This window comes from Macrotis lagotis, chromosome 1, assembly GCF_037893015.1.
Source record: "Macrotis lagotis isolate mMagLag1 chromosome 1, bilby.v1.9.chrom.fasta, whole genome shotgun sequence".
Classification (NCBI taxonomy): Eukaryota; Metazoa; Chordata; class Mammalia; order Peramelemorphia; family Peramelidae; genus Macrotis; species Macrotis lagotis.
Window position 1 is genome coordinate 622149988 of NC_133658.1, and position 27795 is coordinate 622177782.

A 27795-nucleotide genomic window follows, 5' to 3' on the forward strand; every position below is an offset into this window, starting at 1 on the left:
CGGCTGTGGGCAAGCCACTTAACCCCATTTGCCTTGCAAAATACTAAAAAAAAAAAGTCATGTAACCTATATGAATTGTAGGCAACTCTCCAAGACCATAAATTAATAATTAGCTGTAATTCACAAAAACAACATCAGAGGTCCTAAATATATCGACAGTGTAACAAATTTTATATTTATAAATAAGTCAGCAACGTTTTTAAAAATCAGGACACTAAGTCACTGTTCCCTACTTTTTTAAAAATGTTGCCAGTGGGTAGTCAATAAGGCAGCTGTGGTAAGGGAGCCTCCCAGGGCCATCCCAACTCCAACCCCTGAGACTCCCACCACTGCATCACTACCAACACGTGGTTGGCTAGTATGAGAAGTCACACAACCATGCAGAATGGGACCACCAACAGTCTATGTTACTTGTTCTAAAATGGACTTTCTCTGTGGCAAAGAGATCTTTTTATTCCTTCCTATTTTATTCTTTAATCCACTCTCCCAAGATATTTGGAACCATACAAGAGAAGAAAACTGAAACTATGATGTTCATAGCTGACATGTTGATAGTATTTTTAGGGACTCCAAGCACTTTATGTAGAATATCTCATTTGATCCTCACAACAGTGAATACGGGGAGGTAGAATGCTACACTTAAAGGCGGGGAACACTTGGGTTCAAATGCCAGCTTGTGAGCATGGCAACAAGAGATAAGTAACTTAACCCTTTCTTAGATTGTTTTCTTATCTGTAAAATGGGGAGAATCCAATTCACTGAGATGTTTTGAGGAAAGAACTAATTATATATGAGTAGTTGTAATTCTCCTCAACTTCTGGAAATAGGGAGTGATACTTAAATGGATCTCACTGTAATCAAGAACCAGGCAGGCTGCCCTGTTTTCTATTTCTGAGAAAATTTATAATGTAACTTATTATATAATTATAAATTAAACTGTTGGACCTAGAGTCAGGAAGACCCATCTTCCTGAGTTCAAATCTGACCTCAGACACCTGCTATCTGTGTGACCCTGGGCTAGCCACCTCTTTTGCTTCAGTTTTCTCATTTGTAAAATAAGCTGGAAAAGGAAATGGCTGCAGTATGTTCCAAGAAAACCCTAAATGGGATCAATGAAGAGTCAGATATGACTGAACAACAAAAACAAGCTGTCAATATAAAACTTTCTATCATATTACTGGTTACTACTGTGGGAATGATCACAAAAAGAGACAAAGAAGGGGAAAATTCATACCTTTTGCTACTATTTTGTTTAGTCTGTTGCTTTGTTATCTCGTCCAATGCCATAATAGGACTACAAAAGATTTGGCCACTTCTTCTGATAATTCTTTGCTTCATAGCTGTGAGACTACTCCACTCACGCACAAACTTCAAAATCTGGCAGAGAAGGAGACATTGAAGAGAGCAGATGAGCAGATTATAAGTCCAAAAAATATCAAACAGAGATCCTTCTTAAGTAGTTTGACCATGTGAAGCACTGGGAAACCAACACCCTAATGATATTTTCAAAATTAGAGGGGAATTTTCCAGTGCTGGCTCTAGGACACAAAATTCACACTTATCATAAGAGTTTTTAAAAGGTAAATTTGTGAGGGGTGGCTAGGTGGCGAAGTGGATAGAACACTGGCCCTGGAGTCAGGAGCATCCTGAGTTCAAATCCGGCCTCAGACACTTAATTACCTAGCTGTGTGGCCTTGGGCAAGCCACTTAACACCCCATTTGCCTTGCAAAATCCTAAAAAAAAAAAGTAAATTTGTGGACACTTCTATTCACAGGTTCTTGGTTTCCTTAGCTTCAGAATGAGGGAGTGGGATTACACGACCCTTGGTTTCTTCTAGTTTTAAATTTACAATCCTGTCATTAACTCCCCAATAGAGTATACTCATCCAAGTCTAATCTGGCTATCTGAACACATACTCTGCAATGAAATGGTCAAAGCAGGTGTTGTAATGATGGTTAAGCTAATACTTAACAAAATGTTGCATTTACTAGTGAGTTAGAATTCAACAGCTTTGTTGCACCTAGACTAAATTATTCTTCAAATAAAAAAGCTATCAAACAGATAAGGGGGGGGAATAATATTGGGGGCACCATCCACATTTTTTGTCAACAACTGCCTAGACAACACTGGCAGGGATAGAAGCCATCAAAGAAAAGCTATCACAACTATTTTCTTTTTTTAAGACAGATGTGTAGCTTCTGTCAACTATATATTCCAGGAGGCAATATGCCATTTTCATTCAAAGGATTAAAAAAAATATTGTCCCCATACAGCCTGTCATTATGCTCAATACTTTATAGCTTACAAAGCACTGTCCTGCATGCTGGGATCAGTTACCAATGTAAGCTAACCTCTCTTTGCAAAAAAAAGATAAATACAGCCACAGATCAGACTGAAGGTTTTTCTGGGCTGCATCTGGCCTGGAGTTGCACTTAGATGATCCTTAACAATTAATTGAGAGTCACCCAACATGAAATTTCTCCCATTCTCACAATGTATCACTGTTAGAGCCTAACCTTTAAGATAAAATGTGATTTTGTCAGAGACAAAACACCACAGTTGCTAATCCTGTAAATGAGAAATAAAATGATGTGAAGATGATTCTTTCCACAGAAACAGTAACTGTAGGTGTGATCATTTGCCAAAGAAACAGATTTTGTGTTTATTATTAGCATCTGTGGTAATTAATAATGTGCCTGAACTGATGAAAATGCAGCCAACAATTAGAATCTACAAGAGTGTCACAAATTGCTCTACATTTATTAGACTCAAAAGGATCATTAAAATGATTAAACATAAAGTGTATTTAGGTGACTGCTTAGTACTATTATTCTTACCAGTGAACGGTTTTGTTTCAGTTGAAAACATGCTGGTAAATCTTCCCAGAGGTCTAATTTTACATCCAAAGGAATAAAATTGCAGTTCATTTGTTCACCATCCTGATTATAGATTGAAAGAAAAATATTAGTCAATTTTGGTCCCTGGGTATTATGCAATGCTTTGTTTTGATTTGGCAATGCAGTGTGGAATAACATTTCCAGCAGTCCCCTAAAGAATAAACTAATATCAACCTCTTTTAGAAAGGATGCCAGGAAGAAGAGGCCATAAAAAGGGAGGGATTCCTGAATCACGGTGGTAAAACCAGAGTCCATATGGAATACCATGTCTAAATCAGCTAAATCCAACCCAATATGTATGTATGGAAAGGATACTCAAATGGGAGCCCTTGGATAACTGTATACTCTTCTTTGATATGAAAAGCATCAGGGTATAGTATTATAGAGCTGATCTTGAAGTCAGGAAGACTGTGTTCAAATTCCTCCCCTGGCAAATATTAGCTAACCAATTCAAGGCAAGTAACTCCATTTTGCAGATTCTCAGTTAGTTTCCTAAGGTAGAGGGAGCTTCCTTAACCAGGTATTCACTAGGTTAATGGAATCACTGGTCCAGTTCCCATCCTTCTTTGACACTGTCTAGGGAAAATGTGTCAAAATAAACAGTTTTAACAGCATAAAAATATTATCTCATTTTTAAAGGTGGATTGAAACTTGAAACTTTCATATGCAGACTCATGAGATAAGCATTCCTGATAATAGAAAACTAACTGGAAACTGAATTTGGAGTCAGAAGACCTGAAGCCTGTACCCAACCAGGTTTAAGTACCAGTTTTGTAGCTTAGGCACAGGACAGGCCAATCTTTGGCACATTACTTAATTCATTTCTTTTTCTAAAGAAAATAATAATACCTATATTATTTAACTCAGAATGTGTTAAGATCAAATGAAATCATTCACATGAAGGCACTCTGTATTCAATAAAGTGCCATTTGAGAGTAAGTTATTTTCTTTCATCATTCAAAAGTATCACACAATGGCCAATTTTTGATTCACCATCCTTCAGTAGGAATTGAGGCAATAGTCTGAAGAATTTAAAAAAATGGTTATGAAAATTTTGCCTTCACTACAGTAGCTATTTGATGACTGGATCACATGACAATTCTAATAACAAAATGAAAAATAACTAATACAATATTTTATTGTTGACAAAGTACTTTCCTTATAGCCATGTGAAGGAAAACACTTGGACTTTAGAGTTTATAATGCATATACCATGCAAAAAAGATAAATGGAGTGGATTATCTTTGCAACATTGAAATTTCTAATCAGCTAATGGCCAAATAGGATTGGTACTTAGTTCTTAAGCATCAGCTGAATGGAATTCAAGAATTTAAGTGATTACAAAATATCAAACAAGGTAGAAAAGTTAGCTGAAATTCAGTAGTAATAGTATTTTCATAAAGAAAGGAAAACTTATATGTATGAAAATTGACTGTAGCAATAATAAAACTAAAACATTTTACATATCTTAATATTTAATAATATTTGAGAAATAAGTAATATTAATTATACTTGTTGTAAAGCAGCCTGACATTGGGAAGAAAGCACTAGAATAAAAGTCAGGGCAACCTGATTTGAACTTCACCTTCAGATACTGATTATCTCTGGGGAGCTGAACTCCAAAGTCCTTTGAAAATCTCAATCTCTAATTTTATGATCAATTAAATGGCACTTTTAAATTTTGCATAATGCTTTAAATTCCTTTTTGGTCCAGATCTTAAGTTAAAGAGCTCCCTATGAGGAAACTATTTCTAAAAATGATCTTATACTGATTATAAGGAACTATACAACTAGGGAGTTGTTGAGGGTACTGAGAAGATAAGCTCCAGAGTTGGGGAGCTCTGTTAGAGGGAATTTGAACTCAGAGTGTTCTTTGACAGCTCTGAAACTGTCAGAAAAAAGCTGGTTAGTAATCACCAGCATTCTGTACAGCTTATCTCAAAGTTCAATGCCCTGTAAGAAATCTCACAAAAAGAGGAAAGCTGTGGATTTATTTTGGGGCACAAATCTCTCCACTTGAATGGACTCATCTGCCCCATTTGCTCTCACCATTTCCATGTAGAAACTGTTGAAAATGGCAAAAAACAAAATAAATAGTAATTGTAAGACTATTCTAATTGAGAAAATTTTTTAGACCAGTCATGAAAGTGAGCCTGTGAAATTAGAAATAAGAATCTGAATAAGATTCATGCAAAATAACTGGTTTATGGAAAAAAACCAAAAATATATTAGTGGCACTGGCTGATTTTAAAATTCTTGATAATAGATAAATTCAGCTAGAAGAACAAAGATCGAGAACCTCATTCCATAAAACTGTAATCATCAAAACGACTTGGTACTGTTAAAAAAATAGAAAAACAGATCTTTGAAACAGCTGACAAGAGTCAGATAAAAATTGAATTTAATATCCGAGTATTTGATAACCTCCTGGAGAACATAGACTACTTGCAGAGGATCTCCTTATTTGATAAGAATTGCTGGGAGAAAATGGAAGGCAATTTGACAGAAATTAGTTTTAGATAAAAATATTACACCATCTCCCACAGTAAGTACAAAATGGATATATGATGAAGAACCTTTCACGGCTAAGGTTATGAAGAGCATTTTTTTTTAAAGATTTTTTTCAAGGCAATGGGGTTAAGTGATTTGCCCAAGGCCACACCAGCTAGGCAATTATTAATTGAGGCAAGAATTAAACTCAGGTCCTCCTGACTCCAAGGCCGGTGCTCTATCCACTGCAACCACCTAGCCACCCCCATGAAGAGTACTCTTAACCAAATAGGGATATCACCCAAAAAAACCCAATTTTGATAATGTAAAATTGAATACTTTTTGCATCAACAAAATGAATACAACTCGAATGAAATGCATCACATTTTTTTAAAAACCTTTTTTAAAACAAACTTTCTTATTGCTATCTTTTGTGGGAATTTTTAATATAACTAGTTTCTCTCACTATTTCATCTTATCCTTGAGAATCACACCATATAATAATTATCACTTTATAAAGAAAAAGAGGGGAAAATCAGTATTATTGATCACTACATTGAAAAAATCAGAAACTATGGCCAGTGTACAATATATGTGGGCCTTACAACAACACAGTTTTAGAATCTGAGATATATAGGAAACTACTATAAATATATAAAACCAAAAGCCATTGCCTAATAGATATGAACAAAGAATTATGAAAAAAAGAATCTTAACTATTAACAAAACAAGAATTATAAAGAATGTATCAAATCACAAATGATAAGAGAAATACAAATCACAGCAATGTTTAAGTTTCACCTCTATCCAGCAAATTGGCCAAGATGTCAATAGACAAGTTATGGAAAGACAAGCATACTAATACATGTTATTAAGGAAGCTGTGAATTATCCCAATCATATTGGAAATCAATCTAGAATTATGCTAAGACAGTGACTAAAAAGTCCATAACCTAAAATCCTATTGCTAAGGTATATATATATATACTCTAAAAAGGTCAACAATAAAAATATTTCATATATGCCAAAATATTTGTGCCAAAATTTTTTTAAAGTAGCAAAGAATTCTAAACCAAGTAGATGCCCCTCAATTAAGGAAAAGCTATTCAAGTTGTAATACATGAATTTAATAGAATATTACTAGGTTGAAAAAAACTATGAATATGATGCAGAGAAGCATGTGAAGATCAATATATATATATATATATGTATATATATGTATATGTATATAGTGTGACTATAACAACCAAAACAGAATTAACAAAAACAATGAAAATGAATGCTGTTAAATTGTAACATATGAAAATACATTTTCTTTCTTTAGTAACAAATTGGTACAAACACTTTGTAAATTTGTTATTATTCATATAATACTTGCTTGATATGTTGGTTAGTTTTTTAACTTTCCCCTCACCACATGTTCTTTCTTATAAGGATTAACTTTCTTATAGGGGGAGAATAAATTAGGAATCAAAGGTGGTATTAAAAATTTGATAATTTGTTGTAAAGGATGCTTATGAAGGCAGATAGAGTTGTATTATGATCATTCAGAAAGGAAAAGGACATTTTATTTCAATTATATAGGGAACTTCTTGGTCTTTTTTTGTTTTTTTAATTTTACAATTTCCCCCCCAATCTTGCTCCCCCACCCACAGAAGGCAGTCTGATAGTCTTTATATTCTTTCGATGCTATACACTGATCAAAATTGAATGTGTTAAGAGAGAAATCATATCCTTAAGGAAAAAATAAAATATAAGAAAAGGAAAAATTACACAATAAGATACCTCTTTTTAAAAAATTCAAAGGTAATAGTCTTTCGTCTTTGTTTAAACTCCACAATTCTTTCTTTGGATATAGATAGTATTCTCCATCGCAGATACCCTAAAATTGTCCCCTGATTAGTGCACTGATGAAATGAGCAAGTCCATTAAGATTGATCAACAACCCTATGTTGCTGTTATGGTGTACAATGTTCTGGTTCTGCTCTAAGCAACAGTTCATGCAGATCTTTCTAGGCTTCTTTGAATTCCCATCCCTCTGGGCTTCTAATAGAACAATTGTGTTCCATACCATACATATACCACAATTTGTTCAGCCATTTCCCAAATGATGGATATTCACTAAATCTCCAATTCTTTGCCACCACAAACAGGGCTGCTATGAATATTTTTTGTACAAGTGATGTTTTTACCCTTTTTCATGACCTCTTCATGATACAGACCCAGTAGTGAACTCCTCGGTCTTAATGAAGTACCTAGAGCACTAAGTAGTTAAAAGATTTGCCCACAGTCACATAGCTTTTTAGAGGAAGGACTGGAATTCAAGTTCTCCATCTACTATGTGGTACTGCCTCTTGCTATGATTTTACAAAGTGCTAATCAAACATGTTTTCTAATGTGGAAAAAATAAAGATATCAAAGCAAAACAAAACAAAACATTCTGCAATTAAATTTCAGATCAGTTACAATGTGATATTATGTATTATCAATTAAAAAATTCATGAATCTAATATATGGCTTATAAAAAATGAAAGCAACCCAAGTTTCTAGGAAGGCATTAAATTTATAATTAGTTGGTAGTTTGAGTTCTAAAACTAAACAGGAAGCATCATAGTATTAGTGTGTTATCAAAGACAAAAGATCACCTAAATGTACAGAGTAGTAATAGTAGGTAGTTTAGAATATTAGCCTCTTTTTAAGGCAAGAATCTGATAGTGGAAACAGGGAAGTAGAAGAGAACCTGAGGCAACATTATATAGTGGAAAGAGGGCTGAAATTGAAGTCAAGTTCCTACTCTGACCTCTGACAGTTGCCAGTGGTATTAACATAGATGCATAACTTAACTTCTCTGAACCTCAGTTTTCCTTTCAGCAGTACTTATCCTTAAAGAGATGTCATGGGATTTAAAGGACATTTTTCATTTCAAACCCTTTGTAAATCGTGAAGGATCAAATAATATAAACACAGATCTTCTAATGGTATACCAAAGAGCATATCAGGCATATTTGCTAAAATGTGAAATAAAGTAAGACTTCAAAAAATAAGCTAACTATCCCAGCAAAGCTTACCTTAGTATAGAGGTGAATTCGGTCTGTATTCTGACTTGCACAAAACATTAGAATGTCATATATAGGTAAAGTGTCTGAAGTTTTCAACAGTTCTGTAAAGAAAAAGTAAAAGGTATCTGAAGACTTGTCTAACAGGAATGAAATGTGGTCTAATGGAGGAAACAATAAGTGTGTAGTATGACAATCTAGGTTCAAATCTAAGTCCCATTATGTAATTAATTGAAAATTAACTACATTGGGTCCCAGATTCCTCATCTATAAAATGCAGATTAGATGACACATTTGATACTTCTTAGTTATATGACTGATTATTTCTTTAGCTTAAATTGTAGCTAAAAAGTTGTACAATGGGAACTTGCTGCCAATAATTAATGCTAAATACTGATACTGAAAGAGACTTTGGCACTGAAGAAAAGGCTCTCCCAAATCTCCTTCCAAACAACTTTAACAGCTCAAAACAAATTCTACAGTGGCAGAACCCTCACAAGGACGGGGTAAAACAATTTTCCTGTCCAAGACAACTTAGGACTTTGTCACTTGAAAACAAGCAGCACAGTAAAGCACAGATGATGTCTGGGAAGGCAGAGGGAGCAACCCAAGCCCTGAGGTCCTGGTAAGGCAGGCCAGCAGCCCAGTGGGTCAATAATGAAGCCCCAGCCTCTGATGCAGCAGAAAAGTGACCGACCCAATGACTTTCAGGCAATAGGCAAACATCCTAGCCCAGAGACCCTGGTAAAGCTGGAGAGTGGCTAGAAAATGAGCCAAAAAAACCCCAAACCACCTCCCAAAAATCAGAGAAAGCTATGATGGTGATAGGGAAGACCAAAACACAAACTCAAAAGAGGTCAATAATATCTGGCAAGGAACCAGGAAGAAAGAATTCAAACATCAAGGAGCCCTAATCAAGATAACACAGATGTTAGCAGCTTCAAAATGAAGGGAGTGTTAGGCTTGAAATACGATATTAAAGAAGACAAAAAGAGCTTGGATTACAAACTGTAAAAAGGTAAATAGGAAACAGAAAATAAAAGATATTAAAAAAGATTAAACTATTCACATCCATACATGATGATACTTCTAACTTTCTAAAAAATACTTAAATTATTTTTACATTTTTCCAATTATATGCAATACTAGTTTTCAATATTATTTTTTGGCAAGGTTTTAAGTTTTCTCTTTCTCTTTCTTCCCTCCCCCTCCCTGACAGAAAGCAATTTAAAATTAGCTATACATTTCATCCATGCTAAACATAGATCCATACTAATCATGGTGTGAAAGAATCAAATTCAAAAGGAAAAAAAAATTAGAGGAAAAAGACATAATTTTTAATAACTGAAGATAACCAAAGGCCCCATTTAAATTCCACAGTTCCTTCTTTAGATATGCATGGTATTTTCCATCACAAGTCTTTTAAAACTGTCTTTGATTATTGTGTTGCTAAAATGTAAAAACTACATCATAGTTGATCATCATTCAATGTTGCATTTCTCCAATCAATAATGATTTAGAGCATTTTTTCACATGACTATAGATAGTTTAAATTTCTTCATTTGAGAATTACCTTTTCATATCCTTTGGTCATTTATCAATTGGGGAATGATTTATATATAGTCTTATAAATTTGATCCAGTTCTCTATGTATTTTAGTAATGAGTCCTTTGTTGGAAATACTAGTTGTAAAAATTGTTTCCCACCTTACTGCCTTCCTTTTAATTTTGGTTGCCTTGGTTTTAACTGTGTAAAAACTTTTCAATTTTCAATTCAATATAATCAAAATTATCCATTTTGCATTTTATAATATTCTCTATCTCTTCTTTGGTCATAAACTGCTCCCCTTTTCACAGATCTGACAGGTAGACTAATTCCTTATTCTCCTAATTGACCTATGATATCACCTTTTATATTTAAATCCTTTACCCATTTTGATTCTATCTTAGTCTGGGGTGTGACAGGTTGGTCTATACCTAGTTTCTGTCATATTATCTTCCAGTTTTCCCAGTAGCTTTTATCAAAGAGGGAATTCTTATCCCAGAAACTGCAATGTTTGGGTTTTTGAAGTAGCAGATTACTGTGGTCATTTACTCTTTCTTTTGTAACCAATGTTTTGCACCATTGATCTATAACATTCTATGTCTTAGCCAGTACCAAACAGTTTAGATGATTGAAGTTTTTTATAATATAATTTTAGATCATAGGCTAGGCAACCTTACTTTATATTTTTTTCCCATAAATTCCCTTGATATTTGTAACCTGTTGATCCTTGTAAATTGTAAAATGTAAATTCAGTTACTTTATTTCTGAATTTTTTGGAAGTTTCATTGGTATGGTACTGAATAAGTAATTTAATTAAGTAGAATTGCAACTTTTTATTAGCTCAGCCTACCCATGAGCAATGGACATTTGCCCATTTATTTAGATCTGATTTTATTTATGTGAAAAGTGTTTTATAATTGTTTTCATATAGTTTCTGAGTCTCCCTTGGCAGAGCATTTTGTGTTGTCTACAATTACTTTAAATGGAATTTCTCTTTCCATTTCTTGTTAGTAATATATATATATCTATATCTATATCTATATCTATATATATATATATATCAATGCTGATGATTTATATGGGCTTATTTTATATCCCATAACTTGGCTAAGTTTGCTAATTGTTTCAAATAGGTTTTTGGATGATTGTTCTCTAAATATACCATCATATCATTGGCATAGAGTGAGAGTTTTGTTACCTTCAACCTATTCTAATTCCTTCAACTTGTTTTTCTTCTCTTACTGCTAAAGCTAACATTTCTAATACAATACTGAATAATTGTGATAATGGGAATTCTTGTTTCACCTCTGGTCTTATTGGGAATGCTTCTAGCTTATCTACATTACATATAATGCTTGTTGGTTTTAGATAGATATTGCTTATCATTTTAAAGAACTCACTATGTATTCCTATGCTCTCTAGTGTTTTTAATAGGAATGGGTGCTGTATTTTATCAAAAGCTTTTCCAGCAGCTTTTGAAATAATTATGTGCTTTCTGTTAGGTTTGTTATTGATATGGTCAATTATGCTGATAGTTTTCCTAATATTGAACCAACTCTGGTATAAATCCTACTTGATTATAGTGTATCATCTTACTGTAATCATTTTGCTAATATTTTATTTAACATTTTTGCATCCATATTCATTAGGGAAATGGGTTTATAATTTTCTTTCTCTATTTTGACTCTTTCTGGTTTAGGGATCAACATCACATTGGTATCATTAAGGGAATTTGGCAGAACTCGTTCTTCACCTATTTTTTCAGCTAGTTTATATAGAATTGGAAAGAATTGTTCCTTAAATATTTGTTTGAACTCACTAGTAGATCCATCTGACAGAGGAGATGTTTTCTTAGGAAATTCATTAATGGCTTGTTCAATTTCTTTTTCCTGAGATGGGGTAACTTAAGTATTTGATTTCGTCTTCTTTTAATCTAGTAGTTTATTTTTGTAAATATTCATACATTTCACTTAGATTGTCAAATTTATTGGCATACAGTTGGGCAAAATAGCTTTAAATTATTTCTTTAATTTTCTCCTTGCTGGTGATTTCACCTCTTTCATTTTTTGATAAAGGTAATTTGTTTTTTTTTAAACTCAGATTAACCAAAGATTTATTTGATTTGCTGGGTTTTTTTTCCATTAAACCAATTAGTTCAATAGTTTTCTTAGTTTTGATTTGATTTCTCTTTTAGCTTTCAGAATTTCTAATTTGGTATTTAATTGGGGATTTTTAATTTGTTCTTTCTCTAGTTTTTTTAGTTACGTGATCAATTCATTGGTTCTCCTCTTTCTCTATTTTATTCATTACTGTAAGCATGAGAGATATAAAATTTTCCCCAATAACTACTTTGGTTGTATCCCAAGTTTTGGTATGTTGTCTCCTTATTGTCTTTGTCTTGGATGAAATTATTAATTACTTCTAAGATATATTGCTTGATCTTTCTTTCTTTCTTTCTTTCCTTCCTTCCTTCCTTCTTGTTAAATTATTTAGTTTCCAATTAATTTTAGATCTATCTCTCCATAGCTCCTTAACTGCATGTGACTTTTATTAAATTATGACCCGAAAAGGTCTTTCTGCATTTGATTAGGAAGTTTTTATGGACTAATACATGGTCAATTTCTGAGTAGGTGACATGGACCATAGAAAAAAAAGGTATATTCTTTTTTATCCCCATTCAATTTTTCTTCAGGTCTGTCATATCTAACTTTTCTAACATTCCATTTACTGTCCTCCTTGTTTATTTTATGGTTAGATTTATCTAATTCTAAATTATTTAAATATAATTCTGAATTATCTAATAATTCTCTAATTGAAGTCCCCCAACAGTAGAGTTTTCCTTATCTATGTTTTCCTGTGACTTATTTAGATTTTCCTCTAAGAACTTGTAAGCCAAACTGCTTAGTGCATACATGTTTAGTATTGAAATTACTTCATTGTATATGGTACCTTTTAGGAAGATGGAGTTTACTTCCTTATCCCTTTTAATGAGATCTATTTTTTCTTTTGCTTTGTCTGAGATATGAATGGCTACCCTTGCTTTTTTCTCTTCAGTTGAAGCATAATATATTCTGTTTCAGCCTTTTACACCTTTGCCCTGTGTGTATCTCTCAGCTTCAAATATGTAATGTAGGATTCTGGTTTTTAATCTACTCTGATATCCACTTTCATTTTATGGGAGAGTTTATCCCATTCACATTCATAGTTGTAAATACTAACTACATTTACACTCCATGCTATCTTCGCTCCATTTGTACTTTTTCCCCCTCTTTTCACCCTATCCCTTCTCAGCAGTTTTCCTTCTGAATACTGCCTCCTTCAAACTGTCCCTGCTTCTATCAGCCACCCTCCCTTTTCTTCCCCCTTTCCCTTTTCCCCTTCTTCCTTCCCTCCCTCCTATCTGTTCTTCTTTCCCTTCCCATCTCCTTTCCCTTCCTAATACCTAAAGGGTAAGATAAATTTCTAAACCCAACTGAGTGTCTGTGCTATTCCTTCTTTGAGTCAAATCCAAAGAGATTCAAGCAGCTTTTCTCACTACCCACTCCCTTTTTTCCCTGTACTGTAATAGATGCTTTGAATCTCTTCATGTGATTCAATTTACCCCATTCTGCCTCCCCTTTCCTCCTGTCTCACTATACCTTCCTTTTTTTTGTAATTTTAGAAAGGTTTTATTTATTTTGAGTCTTACAATTTTTCCCCCCATCTTGCTTCCCTCCCCCCACCCCCACAGAAGGCAGTTTTTTAGTCTTTTTAGTCTTTACTGATCTAAGTTGAATATGATGAGAAATCATATCCTTAAGAAGAAACATATAGTATGAGATATAGAAAAATTACATAATAAGACAATTTTTAAAAAAATTAAAGGTACATAGAAAGTCTTTGGCCTTTGTTCAAATTCCACAATTCTTTCTCAGGATACAGATGGCATTTTCCATTGTAGATATCCCCAAATTGTGCCTGATTGTTGTCCTGTTGGTATGAGCAAGTCCATTAAGATTGAACATCACTCCCATGTTGCTGTTAGGGTGTACAAAGTTCTTCTGGTTCTGCTCATCTTGCTCAGCATCAGTTTATGCAAATCCTTCCAGGCTCCCCTGAATTCCCATCCCTGCTGGTTTCTAATAGAACAATAATGTTCCATCACATACATATACCACAGTTTGTTGAGCCATTCTCCAATTGATGGACATTCCCTCAGTTTCCATTTCTTTACCACCACAAATGGAGCAGTTATGAACATTTTTGTACAGGTGATATTTTTACCCTTTTTCATAATCTCTTCAGGGTACAGACCCAGTAGTGGTACTGCTGGATCAAAGGGTTTGCACATTTTTGCTGTCTTGGGCATAATTCCCAAATTTCTCTCCAGAAAGGTTGGATGACTTCACAGCTCCACCAACAATGTATTAGTGTCCCAGATTTCCTACATCCCTTCCAACACTGATCATTGTCCTTTCTGGTCATATTGGTTAGTCTGAGAGGTGTGAGGTGGTACCTCAGAGATGTTTTAATTTGCATTTCTCTAAGAATTAGTGATTTAGAGCAATTTTTCATATGACTATGGATTGCTTTGATTTCCTCATCTGTAAACTGCCTTTGTATATACTTTGACCATTTATCAATTGTGGAAAGGTTTGTCTTTTTTTTTAAAAAAAAAATGACTCAGTTCTCCGTATATTTCAGAGATGAGTCCTTTGTCAGAAACACTAGTCATAAAAATTGTTTCCCAATTTACTACATTTCTTTTGATCTTGGTTACAATGGTTTTGTCTGTACAAAAGCTTTTTAATTTAATGTAATAGAAATCATCTGGTTTATTTTTAATGGTGTTCTCCATCTCTTCCTTAGTCATAAATTGCTTGCCTTTTCTTTTCATAGATCTGACAGGTAAACTATTCCTTGGTCTTCTAGTTTGCTTATAATATTGTTTTTTATGTCTAAATCCTGTATCTATTTTGATCTTATCTTGGTATAGGGTGTGAGGTGTTGGTCTAATCTAAGTTTCTTCCATATTAACTTCCAATTTTCCCAAGTTTTTTTTCATTTTTTTGTTTTTTAGGTTTTTGCAAGGCAAATGGGGTTAAGTGGCTTGCCCAAGGCCACACAGCTAGGTAATTATTAAGTGTCTGAGACTGGAACCAGGTACTCCTGACTCCAAGGCCGGTGCTTTGTCCACTGCCGCCTAGCCACCCCTTCCCAACAGTTTTTATCAAAGAGAGAGTTTTTATCCCAATAGCTGGACTTTGGGTTTATGAAACAGCAGATTACTATAATAATTTCCTGCTATTGCACCTAGTTTATTCTTTTGATCCACCACTCTATTTCTTAGCCAATACCAGAAGTTTTGATGACTGATCCTTTATAATATAATTTTAAATCTGGTATGGCTAAGCCACCTTCTTTTGTACTTTTTTTCCCATTAAATCGCTGGAGATTCTCGACTTTTTATTTCTCCATATGAATTTTAAAACTTCCCTTTTGATAATGTTTTAATTTTTTAAAAAATTCCATCAAAATCAATTTATGTCCATACCTTCGGTCTAAGTATACTAATAGAATTACGATTTTCAAGAGTTATGAAAATCTTCCACCCAGGTAGGGCTATATATATATAGTTTAATCTTATTGAATAGCAGTCTTTTTCATTTTCCATTTACCTTTTTTTTAAATGGGGGAAGGGATGCCTTTATTAGCAGAGCAGTTGGCCAGGCTGCAGTGAATACTTCAGCCCTGGTCCCAGCCCCTGGCAACAAGGGGCTCAGAACTTCTGGAACTGCTTTTTGATCCCGGCTGCCTTGGTGACCTTCAGCAAGTTGAACCTCACTGTCTTGCTGAGGGGCCTGCATTCATCCACTGTCACGATGCCTCCAATTTGGATGTCTCAGAAACAGGGTAACAGGTGCACAGACATGTTCTTGTGGCGCTTCTCAAAGCAGCTGTATTTTCAGATGTAATGCAGGTAGTCTCTGTGGATGATGACAGTCCTCTGCATCTTCATCTTGGTCACCAAACCCAACAAGATCCTGCCTCAGATGGAGATGGTACCAGTGAAGGGGCATTTCTTGTCAATGTAGGTACCCTCAAATGACCTCCTTCGGGGTCTTGAAGCCCAACCCAATGTTCTTGTAGTATCTGGGCAGCTTCTCTTTGGCCGTGTCCCTGAGCAGCACCTGCTTCTTGTTTTGGAAGATGGTCAGCTGCTTCTGGTAGGAACACCCTGTCTGGATGCCTGCCATGGAACCACTCCACTCACCTCTTGCTCCTCTTCTCTCAGACGGAAAGAGTCCATTTACTTTTTCATGCATTTCTTGAGTCTTCTATTTGAAGACCAAAATTTCTGTTCAGTTCTGGGCTTTACATCAGGAGAGTTTAAAAGTCACCTATTTTGTTAAATGTTAATCTTTTCTCCTGAAAGAGTATGCTCAATTTTGTTGGGTAGTTTATTCTTGATTGTAATTCAAGTTCACTTGTCCTCCAGAACATTTTATTCTAGACCCTTCTATCTTTAATGTTGATGCAGTCAGATCCTGTATAATCCTGTGTCTCCTTGGTATTTGCTTCTTTATGGTCATTTGCAGGATTTTCTCCTTGATCTGATACTTCTGGAGTTCAGCTATAGGCATATTAATTTTGGGATATCTTTCAAGATAGGTGGATTCTTTCCATGTCTGTTTTGCTCTTTGATTCCAGGCTATCAGAGTAGTTCTCTTTGACATTTTCTTAAAGATTGTTATCCAGGCTCTTTTTTTGATGATGGCTTTCAGGTAGTTCAATAATTCTAAAATTATCTCACCTGCATCTATTTTTCCAGGTCAGTTATTTTACCAATGAGCTATTTTACATTTTCTTCTATTTTTTCATTTATGTAATTTTGTTAAACAGATTTTTGGTGTTTCATGAAGTCATTAATGTCCACTGGTCCTAGCCTACTTTTCAAGATGGTATTTTCTTCAGTTAGTTTTTGCATGCTTTTTCCATTTGGTTAATTCAATTTTTAAAGGAGCTATTATTTTTTTCCATTTGCCCAACTGTAGTTTTGAAGGAATTATTTTCTTCTTGCATTTACCTGATTGTATTTTTAAAGTATTTGTTTTCTTTTATCACTTTTTGTTGTAAGATGTTAATTTTCTATTGCATTTCTCTTCCCAATTTTTCCATTTGATTTTTAAAATAATTTCTGACCTCTTCTAAGAAGTCTTTCTGGGTTGGAGACCAATTTTCCTCCTAAGCTTCACATATAATATACTTCTTCTGCTTTCCTTTTCTGAGATAGTGGCATTTTTTTTTGCCCATCCTTATCTCCAAGGCAACTTTCAATAGACCCTGTTTTTTTCCAAGCTTTCTTATTTACTTTGGGATTTGTTATGGGGGGCCTAGCCCACTCTTCTGTTGGAGGAGGGGCTAGAGGCTGGCTTACTAGCTTGGGGAAGTGGATGTTAGGAACTTCAGGAGTTGCTCAGTGGGGTGACAATAAGAAACACCTGAGGTTCTCTTTGAACCATCTACACTGGGAATGTCAACTGCCCATTCCCTGGCTTTTAGGAATGGTGGGAATGCCTGGTTTCCTCAGGGTTGTTCACCCCTGCAGCCCAATCTCTGGGCTAGAGGCCCCCTCTCTGAACCTTCATTGCTGAGGAAGTCAGCCACACACTCCCTGGGCTACTGGGAAATGTGGTAATACCAGAGATTGTCTCTGGGCTGTTTGCATCTGAATGCCATGCCCTTCAAGGGAATGCCAGATGTTCGCCTGGGTTGGACCAGCCAGATCAGCTATGCTGGTTAAATGGGGGTCTGGGCATTTGCACTGGAGCTTTCCCAGTGTACTGAAGCTCTCCTAGCCCACCTGCTGTGCTGATGGAACTACAAAAGTCTCCATTTCCACAGTCGAGGAGGATCTCAGGTTAGTTCCCACCTCGGCCCACTGCCTATGGGCTCAGTCTCTGCTCTCTGCCCCTGCCAAGCTTCCTCTGTGACAGACCTTGTTGGAAGATGTTCTACTCTGATTTTCTGTGGGTTCTGTCACTCCAAAATCTGTTAAAGGCTTGATTAATGTTGTTTCTGAGGGAAACCCAGGGGAGCCCTCCTGACTTCTCTCTATCATCTTGGTCACACTTGTAGCTCTTAAGAACTATAACACTATTATGGCAGTTCAAAGTAGTGTACAGGGGTGGCTAGGTGGCGCAGTGCATAGAGCACTGGCCCTAGAGTCAGGAGTACCTGTGTTCAAATCTGGCCTCAGACACTTAATAATTACCTAGCTGTGTGGCCTTGGGCAAGCCACTTAACCCTTTGCCTTGCAATAAAAACTAAAAAAAAACAAATATGCGCTAAGTCACCAGCCTCACTTTTCCTCTCCAGAGCCATTTGGGTCAAGTGGCTAGAATTAGTACGACTGGAAATGGCCCTGGATGCAAGGCAATCAAGGTTAAGTGACTTGCCCAAGGTCACAAAGCCAGTCAAGTGTCTGAGGCTAGATTCAAACTCCTGTCCTCCTGACTCCAAGGCCAGAGTTTCATCCACTGTGCCATCTAGCTTCACCCACTACCATCTATGAAGAAGAAACTAAAACAATCATGGGGACTATTTTGCCCAATTGTATACCAATAAATCTAACAATCTAAGTGAAATAGATGAAAGTTACAAGAAAAATTTTGCTCAGAGGAACTAAAGTATTTAAATAATCCAATCTTAGAAATAAGAAATTGAGGGAGCCATCGATAAATCCCTAAGAAAAAAACCCTCAGGGCCAGAAGAATCCACAAGATTCTACAATTCTACATTTAAAGAACTTCATTCTAACCCACATCTATCTGGGAAAATAGGCAAGGAAAGAATCTTAACAAATGGCTTTTATGCTACAAATATGGTGCTGATACCTAAAGCAGGAAGAGCCAAATCAGAGGAAAAAACTAAATCAATTTCCCTAATGAATACTATTGTAAACATTTTAAATAAAATGCTGTATTAAGGAGATTGCAATGATCTTTTATAAATATCATACAATATGACCAGGCAGGATTTATATCAGTAATGCAGGGCTGACTCACTATTAGAAAAGTTGTCAACATAATTGGCCATATCAATAACAAAACCCACAGAAATCATATGATTATCTCAACAGATGCAGAAAAATCTTTTGACAAAATGCAATACCCATTCCTGTTAAAAACATTAGAAAGCAAGGGGCAGCTAGGTGGCACAGTGGATAGAATACTGATTAGAGTCAGGAGGACCTGAGTTCAAATCCTACCTCAGACACTTAAAAAGTACTTAGCTGTATGACCTTGGGCAAGTCAATTAACCCCACTGCCTTTCAAAAAACCCAAAAAGGCCCATTAGAAAGCATAGGAAGAAATGGAGTTTTACTTAAAATAATAAGCAATATTTATCTGAAACTATCAATAAGCATTACCTGTTACTCCCACAAGATCGGGGTAAAGCAAGGTGCCCATTATCACTATTATTATTCAATTTTGTAATAAAAATGCTAGATTTAGGAATAAGAGAAGAAAAAGAAATTGAAGGAATTAGAATAGGCAATAAGGAAATAAAACTATCATTCTTTGCAGAATGACAAGATGGTACTTAAAGAATCCTAAAGAATCAATGAAAAAATAGTTGAAATAATATTTTTAGCATAGTTCTAATATATAAAATAAACCCACATAAACATTTCAATACATAGCCAACAAGGTTCTGTAGCAAGAGAAATAAAGAGAAATTCCTTTTAAAATAACTGTAGACAATATAAAATACTTGGGAATCTACCAACCAAGACAAACCTAAGAAAATAAGTACAAAATAACTTTTTTATTTTAGGTTTTTGCAAGGCAAATGGGGTTAAGTGGCTTGCCCAAGGCCACACAGCTAGGTACTTATTAAGTGTCTGAGACTGGATTTGAACCCAGGTACTCTTGACTCCAGGGCCGGTGCTTTATCCACTGCACCACCTAGCACTCCCACAAAATAACTTTTTACACAAAGTCACATCTAATTGATTGAGCATGGGTAGACTAGGCCAATAAAATGATAATTCTAATAATTCTACTATGACTATTTTAATTTAATTCATTTATTCAGAATCATATCAATAAAAGAATCAAAAATTATTTTATGGAGCTAGAAAAAATAATTAACAAAATTCATCTGGTCAAGACTATCAAGGAATTTGATGAAAACAAAAGTGAAGGAAGGTGGCTTAGTTGGATGAGATCTCAAATTGTATAAGTAGTCAATCAATACTATCTGGTACTGGCTAAAAATAAGAGTAGTAGATCAATGAACTACATTAGATATACAGGATACAAAATTGAATGACCATAGTAATTCACTATTTGATAATCTGAAGATCCCAGTTTTTGGAACAAGAACTCATAATTTGACAAAAACTACTAGGAAAACAGTATGACAGAAACTATACATGCATACATTTATACATACATACACACACACACACACACACACACACACCAATATCTACTATCTTACATTAAGATTAGATCAAAATGGGTACATGATTTAAATGTAAAGAATAATATTATAAGCAAATTAGAAAAGCAAGGAGTAGTTTGGCTGTCAGATCTATGGAGAAAGGAAGAATTAATGACTGAACAAAAGATAGAAAGCATTACAAGATGTAAAATAGACAATTTCGATTATATTAAATTAAAATAGGTTTTACACAAACAATACCAATGTATCCAAGATTAGAAGGAAAGCAGAAAGCTAGGAACAATTTTTGATAGCTAGTATATTTGATAAAGGTCTCATTTCTCAAATATATTGAGAGTTGAGTCAAATTTATAAGAATATAAGTCGTTTTCCAATTGATAAATGATCACATGATAAGTAAGGCAGTTTTCAGATGAAGAAATCAAAGCTATCTATAGTCATAATGAAAAAATGCTCTAAATCACTACTGATTCACGTTAAAAGATCTCTGGGATACCACTTTACATCTATCAGATTTACTAATATGTCAGAGAAGGAAAATGACAAGTGTTGAAGGGGATGTGGGAAAATTGGGACCTAATGCACTGATGGTAGAGTTGTGAACTGATCCAACAATTCTAGATATTATTGCTCAAAGGGCAATAAAACTGTGCCTACCCTTCTTGCAGCAATATCACTACTAGGTCTGTATCCCAAAGAGATTTTAAAAAAGGAGGGAAAAGGGATGGGGCTTATTTGAACAAAAATATTTACAGCAGCTCTTTTTTTAATGGCAAGGAATTAGAAATTGAGAGAACACCCACAAACTGAGGAATGGCTGAATAAATTGTAGTATAAGAATATAATAGAATACTACTGTAACAAAAAATAAGGATAACCAGGTGGATTTAAGAAAAACCTGGAAATATTTAAATGAACTAAAGCAAAGTGAAATGAGCAGAACCACACAGTAAGAGCAATATAGTAAGATGATCAACTGTGAAAGATTTAGCTACTCTCAATAATACAATTCAAAAGCTATCCATATTGAGAAAAAGAACTGATGACATATGAATGCAGCCCAAAGGAAACTATTTTTCTTCTGTATTTTTTTTTTGTGTGTGTTTCCCCGGCTTTTCAGGTATATGCTTGTTGACAGTTTCAGATAAAAATTGCTTATTATTTTAAGGGAGGAGAGAAAATTTGGAACATAGAACTTTTTTAAGATGATTGTTAAAAATTGCCATTACATGTAATTGAAGAAAAATAATTTTTTTAAAAATGGTAGATATATTGGTATGTGTATATGCATGTATAGACCTATATTTGAATATGTATACACAATTTAAAAAAAACAGAGACTTCATAATGCTTTTCCTAAGGAGGTTTTAAATTGAGATGGTCTCTGCATAGTGAAAACATTTAAAAATATAAACTACTGAAAGAAGCCAAAAAATAATACAGAAAAAGCTAGCTAGGAAAAGGAAAGGAAAAACGTTTTCAAAGTCCTCTGTTATTTTTCTCTTCAAAAATTGGGAACTGTAGGCAACTATAGAGAAAGCTTTCTTCACCTTTTCCGTGCAATAAACTCTTCTGGTGGTCTGGTGAAGTCAATGAACCTTTTCTCAAAGTAAAGTTCAAGAATCAGTACAGGGAAAATGAGGGCAAGGCCTGGAGTCAGGAAGACCGCAGTCAACTCTGGCCTCAGACACTTACTATGTGGGTGACCCTGACAATGCATTTAACTTCGGTTTGCCTCAGTTTTCTTATCTCAAAAATGGATAATAAGAGCAATAATAAAAGAGTTGTTGGGAGAATCACATGATATAACAACTGTAAACTGCTTAGCACAGTGTCAAAGCACAGTAAGTGCTATATAAATGTTAACTACTTTGGACTAGTAGTAGTAGAAGTATGGTTTAAATAGTTTTTATTTCACAAATATTTTGTCTCAATTAAATTTTTATTTATGTTCTATAGTTCACAGGAATCTGTGATATCTTAAAACTCAGCATTCCAAAATTAGCACTGATCCTCTGTCTCCCCAGACTCTCCACTTTCAAACTTGCCTATTATAATGAGGACAAGACCATCCCAGCATTTGTTCATACTTGCAATCTAGTCTGTTGTTCGTAGCTTTCACAGCATCTCATGTACACAATTCCTGTCCTCATATAAACATCTCTAGGAGGCATTTCCTCTTTACCTTCTACTTCAATTATTGTAATAGCTTTCTGGTAGGTAGCCCTGCCCTGCCTCAAATCTCTCTCCTCACTCTTCTCTTGTCCATCCTCCACTCAGATGTCAAACCAATCTCTGAAAGCACAAGTCTCACCATGCCATCTCCCAACTCAATAAAGCCAGGAGCTCCCTATAAGTCTAGGGTAAAATATAAAATCCTCTGTAAGTGTTAAAAAAAAAAGTATGCTTGATGGGTTTTGTTTTTATTTTATAAACATTTACACATTACTCCACCTTTGTAAGAGATCTCTCATAGTAGAGCAAAATAATTAAGAAAAACTATTAAGACTGATCTCATTTGAAAATACATTAAACATTTTTCATATATAACAAACTCCTAACCTCTCTAATTTTTAAAAAAATTCACAGAAATCTATTTTGTTTCCCTTTCACCTCCTCCTCCATTAAGAGAAGAAAAACAAAATTTCTGTAGCTAAATATGCAGAGTCAAGGAAAACAAATTACTTCAATGACTGTATACAAAACTATATATTTTATTTTGCAACTTAATTCCATTATCTTTCTGTAATAATAACAGTTCATCATTGGTCTTCTAGAATCAAGAATAATTACTGAACCGATCAGTTATTTGTTTTTAGTGTTATTATTGTGTAAATTGTTCTCCTGGTTTAGCTCATTTCATCATTCACACAAGGACCCCTTTCCTACCTTTCTAGTCTTATACTTTTTTCCTCTACATACCCTATGATCTAGTGACATTGGTCTCCTTGTCACCCCAACCCCTCATCTTCTGATTCTGCTTTTTCCTGGTTATGCCCATGCCAGAAATGTTTTCCCTTTCACCTCTGGCTGTCATTTTCTGAAAGATCATTGCTGGTGCTTCCCTGTGAGGGTAACTCCCATATACGCTGCAGGTTGCTTGCATGTTGACTCCCCCAAAGGACTGTGGGCTCCCTGAGGGCAGGGCTGTGTTTGCCCTCCAGACCTTAGCAGCATCTGGCAAACAGTGTCAAATACATATTGTTTGCTGTTGATGGTAATAGAGGAACTCAGTATTTGTTGTAGACAAATGTCAAAGGAGCAAGAGGAGAATAAGACCTGGTTATAAGGGAGAATGATGCTATGAAATGAGGAAGGCGCTAATGTCTATTTTAATGGGTGAACTAACTTTCTGTAAGTCAAGTGACTTGTGAAAAATTTTTGTAAGTTTGAGTGAAAGCAACTTACTACTAATGAAAAAAAACAGAATCATTATTCTTAATGCAAAGATGGGGAAACTGAGATTAAATGAATACTAAAGATAATAAAGGATAAACCAAAATGATTTGATATCCATTTCGAGATGAACATTATTCCCCTGATCCATTGTTTTATTATGTTAGAAGCTTTAGAACATTAGTTTGATTTGTTTTTAACCTAGAAATAAGAAAAAAGATACAAGATACACAATAGCATTCTTATGCCAAGTATATGCTGCCTATTTAATGACCGTTAAAGTTAACAGAGCTAAACAAGGTCTGATTGTTCAGTTCAAATCAATTAAACATGCAATAAGTATTTGCTACATACAAGATACTTCTAGGAACTGCAGATAAAAATGACAGTCCTTTTCTGCCCTCAAGATGTGGTACAATAAGAAAAGGGGTTGAATTTGTAGCCATAAAATATGAGTTTGAATTATCTCTCTGTCACTTTCTACTTGTATAACTTTGTCATTAGAGCCCTCTGGACTCAGTTTCCTCATCTGTAAAACAAGGAAATTGAATTACATGACCTTCAATGCTCTCAATGATGATCTATGAGATTGTTTTTAAGAAACTTATGGTCTAACCTGGTATTAAATATAAATGAAAAAAGTTATGAGGTCAAAGAGATGGGGCAAAGAGCTATGACCAATTGGAGGATGAACACACTTTCACTGGTGGGGTGGGGAAAACTCAGGGATAACTTTTTTGAGGTGGCATCTGAATTAAGCTCTAAAGGAAATTTTTTCAACAGAAAAGGGGACAAACAGGAGAAGCCTCTGAGTCAGATGGACATGATGATATATTTCCCTGAAAATAAGACAAAGCAGGATCTTTTTTAGGATGTTCATAATAAAAGACCTACCCCCCAAATCAGCCCCAGTTAAGATGGCCACATTTAGTATGTCCAATGCAACAAATAATGGATATACTGAATTATAAAATAAAAATATTAATATATAATTAAATATAAATAAACAATATTGACTTTAATACTTAAAATAAATGACAATATAAATTATAATGAAATATTTGTAAATACTCAAGTGGGCATCTTTGGACAAGAAGTAAATGCCTATGTAAACAGATGAACTCTGTAGTCATAAAGAAGTGGGTCAATTTAATGCTGCCACTTGTTTTGAGAGGTGGCCAAATAGGTCTGCTAGTCTGGAATCCAGCTGGCACTCACTGAGCTAAAGACTTGAAGATTTTCTTTGCAGAGAGAAGAAAAGATCAAATAATGATTCCCACAGGAATGACTGCCTATCTCCAGACTTTTGATATTGCAATAAACAAGCCATTCAAAGATCATTTGCACGCAGAAATATCAATGACTACATTGAAAACAGATTGGAGAGAAATCAGTGTGGAAACTTTGTGAAGCTGAGTTTAGAGAGGGCGTGACTTGAGTAAAGCCTTCATGGGATTAAAGATTACAAACAGCTGAGTTGTCAATAGCAGGCTACATAGACAGGAAGTGCTCATTTAAGGAAAGCTCTATTGTTGGATATAAGAGATTGAGGCCAATGGTTTTACAGGAAATGGAGTTGCAAGAAATTCAGGATGGAATTCAGGGTTTGGAAAGTTATGACAATATTCCAGAAGAAGATGACATGACTGCATTTGAATAAATGAAGATTTTCTATACATGAATAAATGTAGGCTGTTATTCATGAAATTATTTTTTTAAATTAAGACAACTGAAAATAAGCCCTAATGCATCTTTTGTAGCAAAAAATTAATATAAGACTAGCTCTTATTTTAGGGAAATAAAGTAGTAGTGCCATAAGAAGAGTTATGGGGGAACATTTTGGAGCATAGATTAGAGGGCGGAAAGACTGGAGGCGAAAGGAACACCTCAAAGGTTAATAAAATGAATGAGAAAGAATGGAGGTAAGCCAATCTTAGTGTCTATCACATGCCAGACTCTAAGAGAAGTTCTGGGGACACAAATACAAAAATAAGAGTCCCCTACCCCACTCACAATAAAATGAGGAAGGATAACAAACAAAGGAAGCTGAAAAAGGGAGGGAGGAAAGGAGGGAGGGACTCAGGGAGGAAGTGTAATGGAGTCCAATCCAAAGGAGAGCAACTGGAAGAGAAATGAAAGCATGAAAGGGATGGAGGGAATGAATAAAATGCCAATAAGAGCTGCTGGATCCAATGGGGAGAGTCAAGTGGGACTCCTAAGTAATGTGCATGTGCAACTTGTATTAAAATGAATATAATGCAGAGGCAGAAATCAGAGGCAGGGGAAACAGGAAAGTAAATATGAATAACGTAGGTTTCTGTTAAACTAAGGAGATGGAATTAATCTTAGTAAAAAAGATCCAGAATAAGGAGCTGTTTCAAAAGAATGACAGGAATTGAGGAGGAATATGGAGGGGTAGAAATAAATGTTCTCAAGTTCATTGTTTTAGAAAAACCTTGAGGGCAAAATGAAGTGAAAGAAAAAAGAAAAGTTAGAGTAAGTTGTTGTAGACTGAGAAAATGTCATTTAAATAGAACCTTTTTGGTTCACAAAAAAATTTTTTAAGTGATACCTACCCACATTTCAGGTCAGTAGCACATAATTGCAGTTTTAAAAGGACATTACTATGGAAGAAACAATGTAAGCAACATGTAGGCTATACATTATTAAATCATTTAAACAATTTTAGGTAATTCTATTGAGAATGACATTTTGCAAAGTAACCAAAGCAACAATATATATTATTATTATTATTATTATTATTATTATTATTATTATATAGAGTAACATATCATATTGCCAATCCTTGCCAGAAAACCTAGATTTAACACTGATATTTGTTGCTAGCTAACCACAATATACATACATACATACATACATTCATACAAGTATAACTATAGATATTGGAAAGAATCATCCAAAAAAACCCAAATAAACTTAAAATATTTTATACTCTACCCTGCAGTACTTTGAGACACAATGTCATTTGTTGTATATCTTTTTGGAACACAGTTGGAATAGTCAGTTTTAAAAAAATTCCGTGTGTGCATGTGCGTGTATGCCTGTGAGCATACAAGTTGGGAAGATGATTGGCTGTGGATCTTTTAACAATTAATTAATTAATTAATTTTTTTTTTAGGTTTTTGCAAGGCAAATGGGGTTAAGTGGCTTGCCCAAGGCCACACAGCTAGGTAATTAATTAAGTGTCTGAGACTGGATTTGAACCCAGGTACTCCTGACTCCAAGGCCAGTGCTTTATCCACTACGCCACCTAGCCACCCCTTATTAATTTATTTTTGAGGAAAGATTATCTGCCATTAATCAGATCCATCAATACCATCCCAACATAAGCAAATCAATAGCTCTTGAAGATTTTAATAAATAGCTCTTTCCTCAAAACAATTCTATAAAGGGGGGGCAGGTATTGTATTTCCCCGAAAATAAGAAGAGATATTACATTAATTTTTGCTTCAAAGGATGCATTAGGGGCTTATTTTCAGGGGATGTTTGACAGTCCTTCCTACGGGAATCATTATTTGATCTATTAAGTTCTTCATGTCTTCAGCAGTGATTGCTGCTGGCTGAAATCCCAGACTAGCAGACCTCTCTGGCCCCCTTGTAAAGCAAGTGGCAGCATTAAATCAACCCACTTCCTTATAACTGCTAGTGTATGCACAAGAAACTCTTTCCATCTGATTTTTCTTGCCCTTAGTGATGATTAGAGGTGGGGCTTTCTTTCCATCTGGGGCTTATTTTGAGCAAAGGGCTTATATTATGAACCTCCTGAAAAAAAAAACCACATATTGGGACTTATTTTGGGGGAAATATGGTATTATTAACCCCATTTTCTAGTGGAGAAAATGGGACTCTGATCATCTGACTTGCCTATGGTCAGAAGCTAACAATTGTCTGAGGTGGGATCTGAAGTCATATCTTAAAACTTCACATCCAGACTCTCA

The 27795-nt window shown here is 34.9% G+C and overlaps 1 protein-coding gene and 1 pseudogene across 1 annotated transcript in view; both read right to left on the reverse strand.

The window, feature by feature from the left end:
• The window catches only part of ZRANB3 (zinc finger RANBP2-type containing 3), a 238159-nt gene that overhangs the window by 16245 nt on the left and 194119 nt on the right, over window positions 1-27795 (reverse strand). Inside the window, exons 14-16 of the mRNA XM_074212007.1 lie at window positions 8456-8662; window positions 2839-2940; window positions 1235-1377 (exon numbers count right to left, since the gene is read on the reverse strand). Of these exons, the coding sequence (XP_074068108.1) occupies window positions 1235-1377; window positions 2839-2940; window positions 8456-8662 (452 nt within the window). The remainder of the gene's footprint in view (window positions 1-1234; window positions 1378-2838; window positions 2941-8455; window positions 8663-27795) is intronic.
• LOC141507429 (small ribosomal subunit protein uS17-like) lies at window positions 13812-19578 on the reverse strand (annotated as a pseudogene).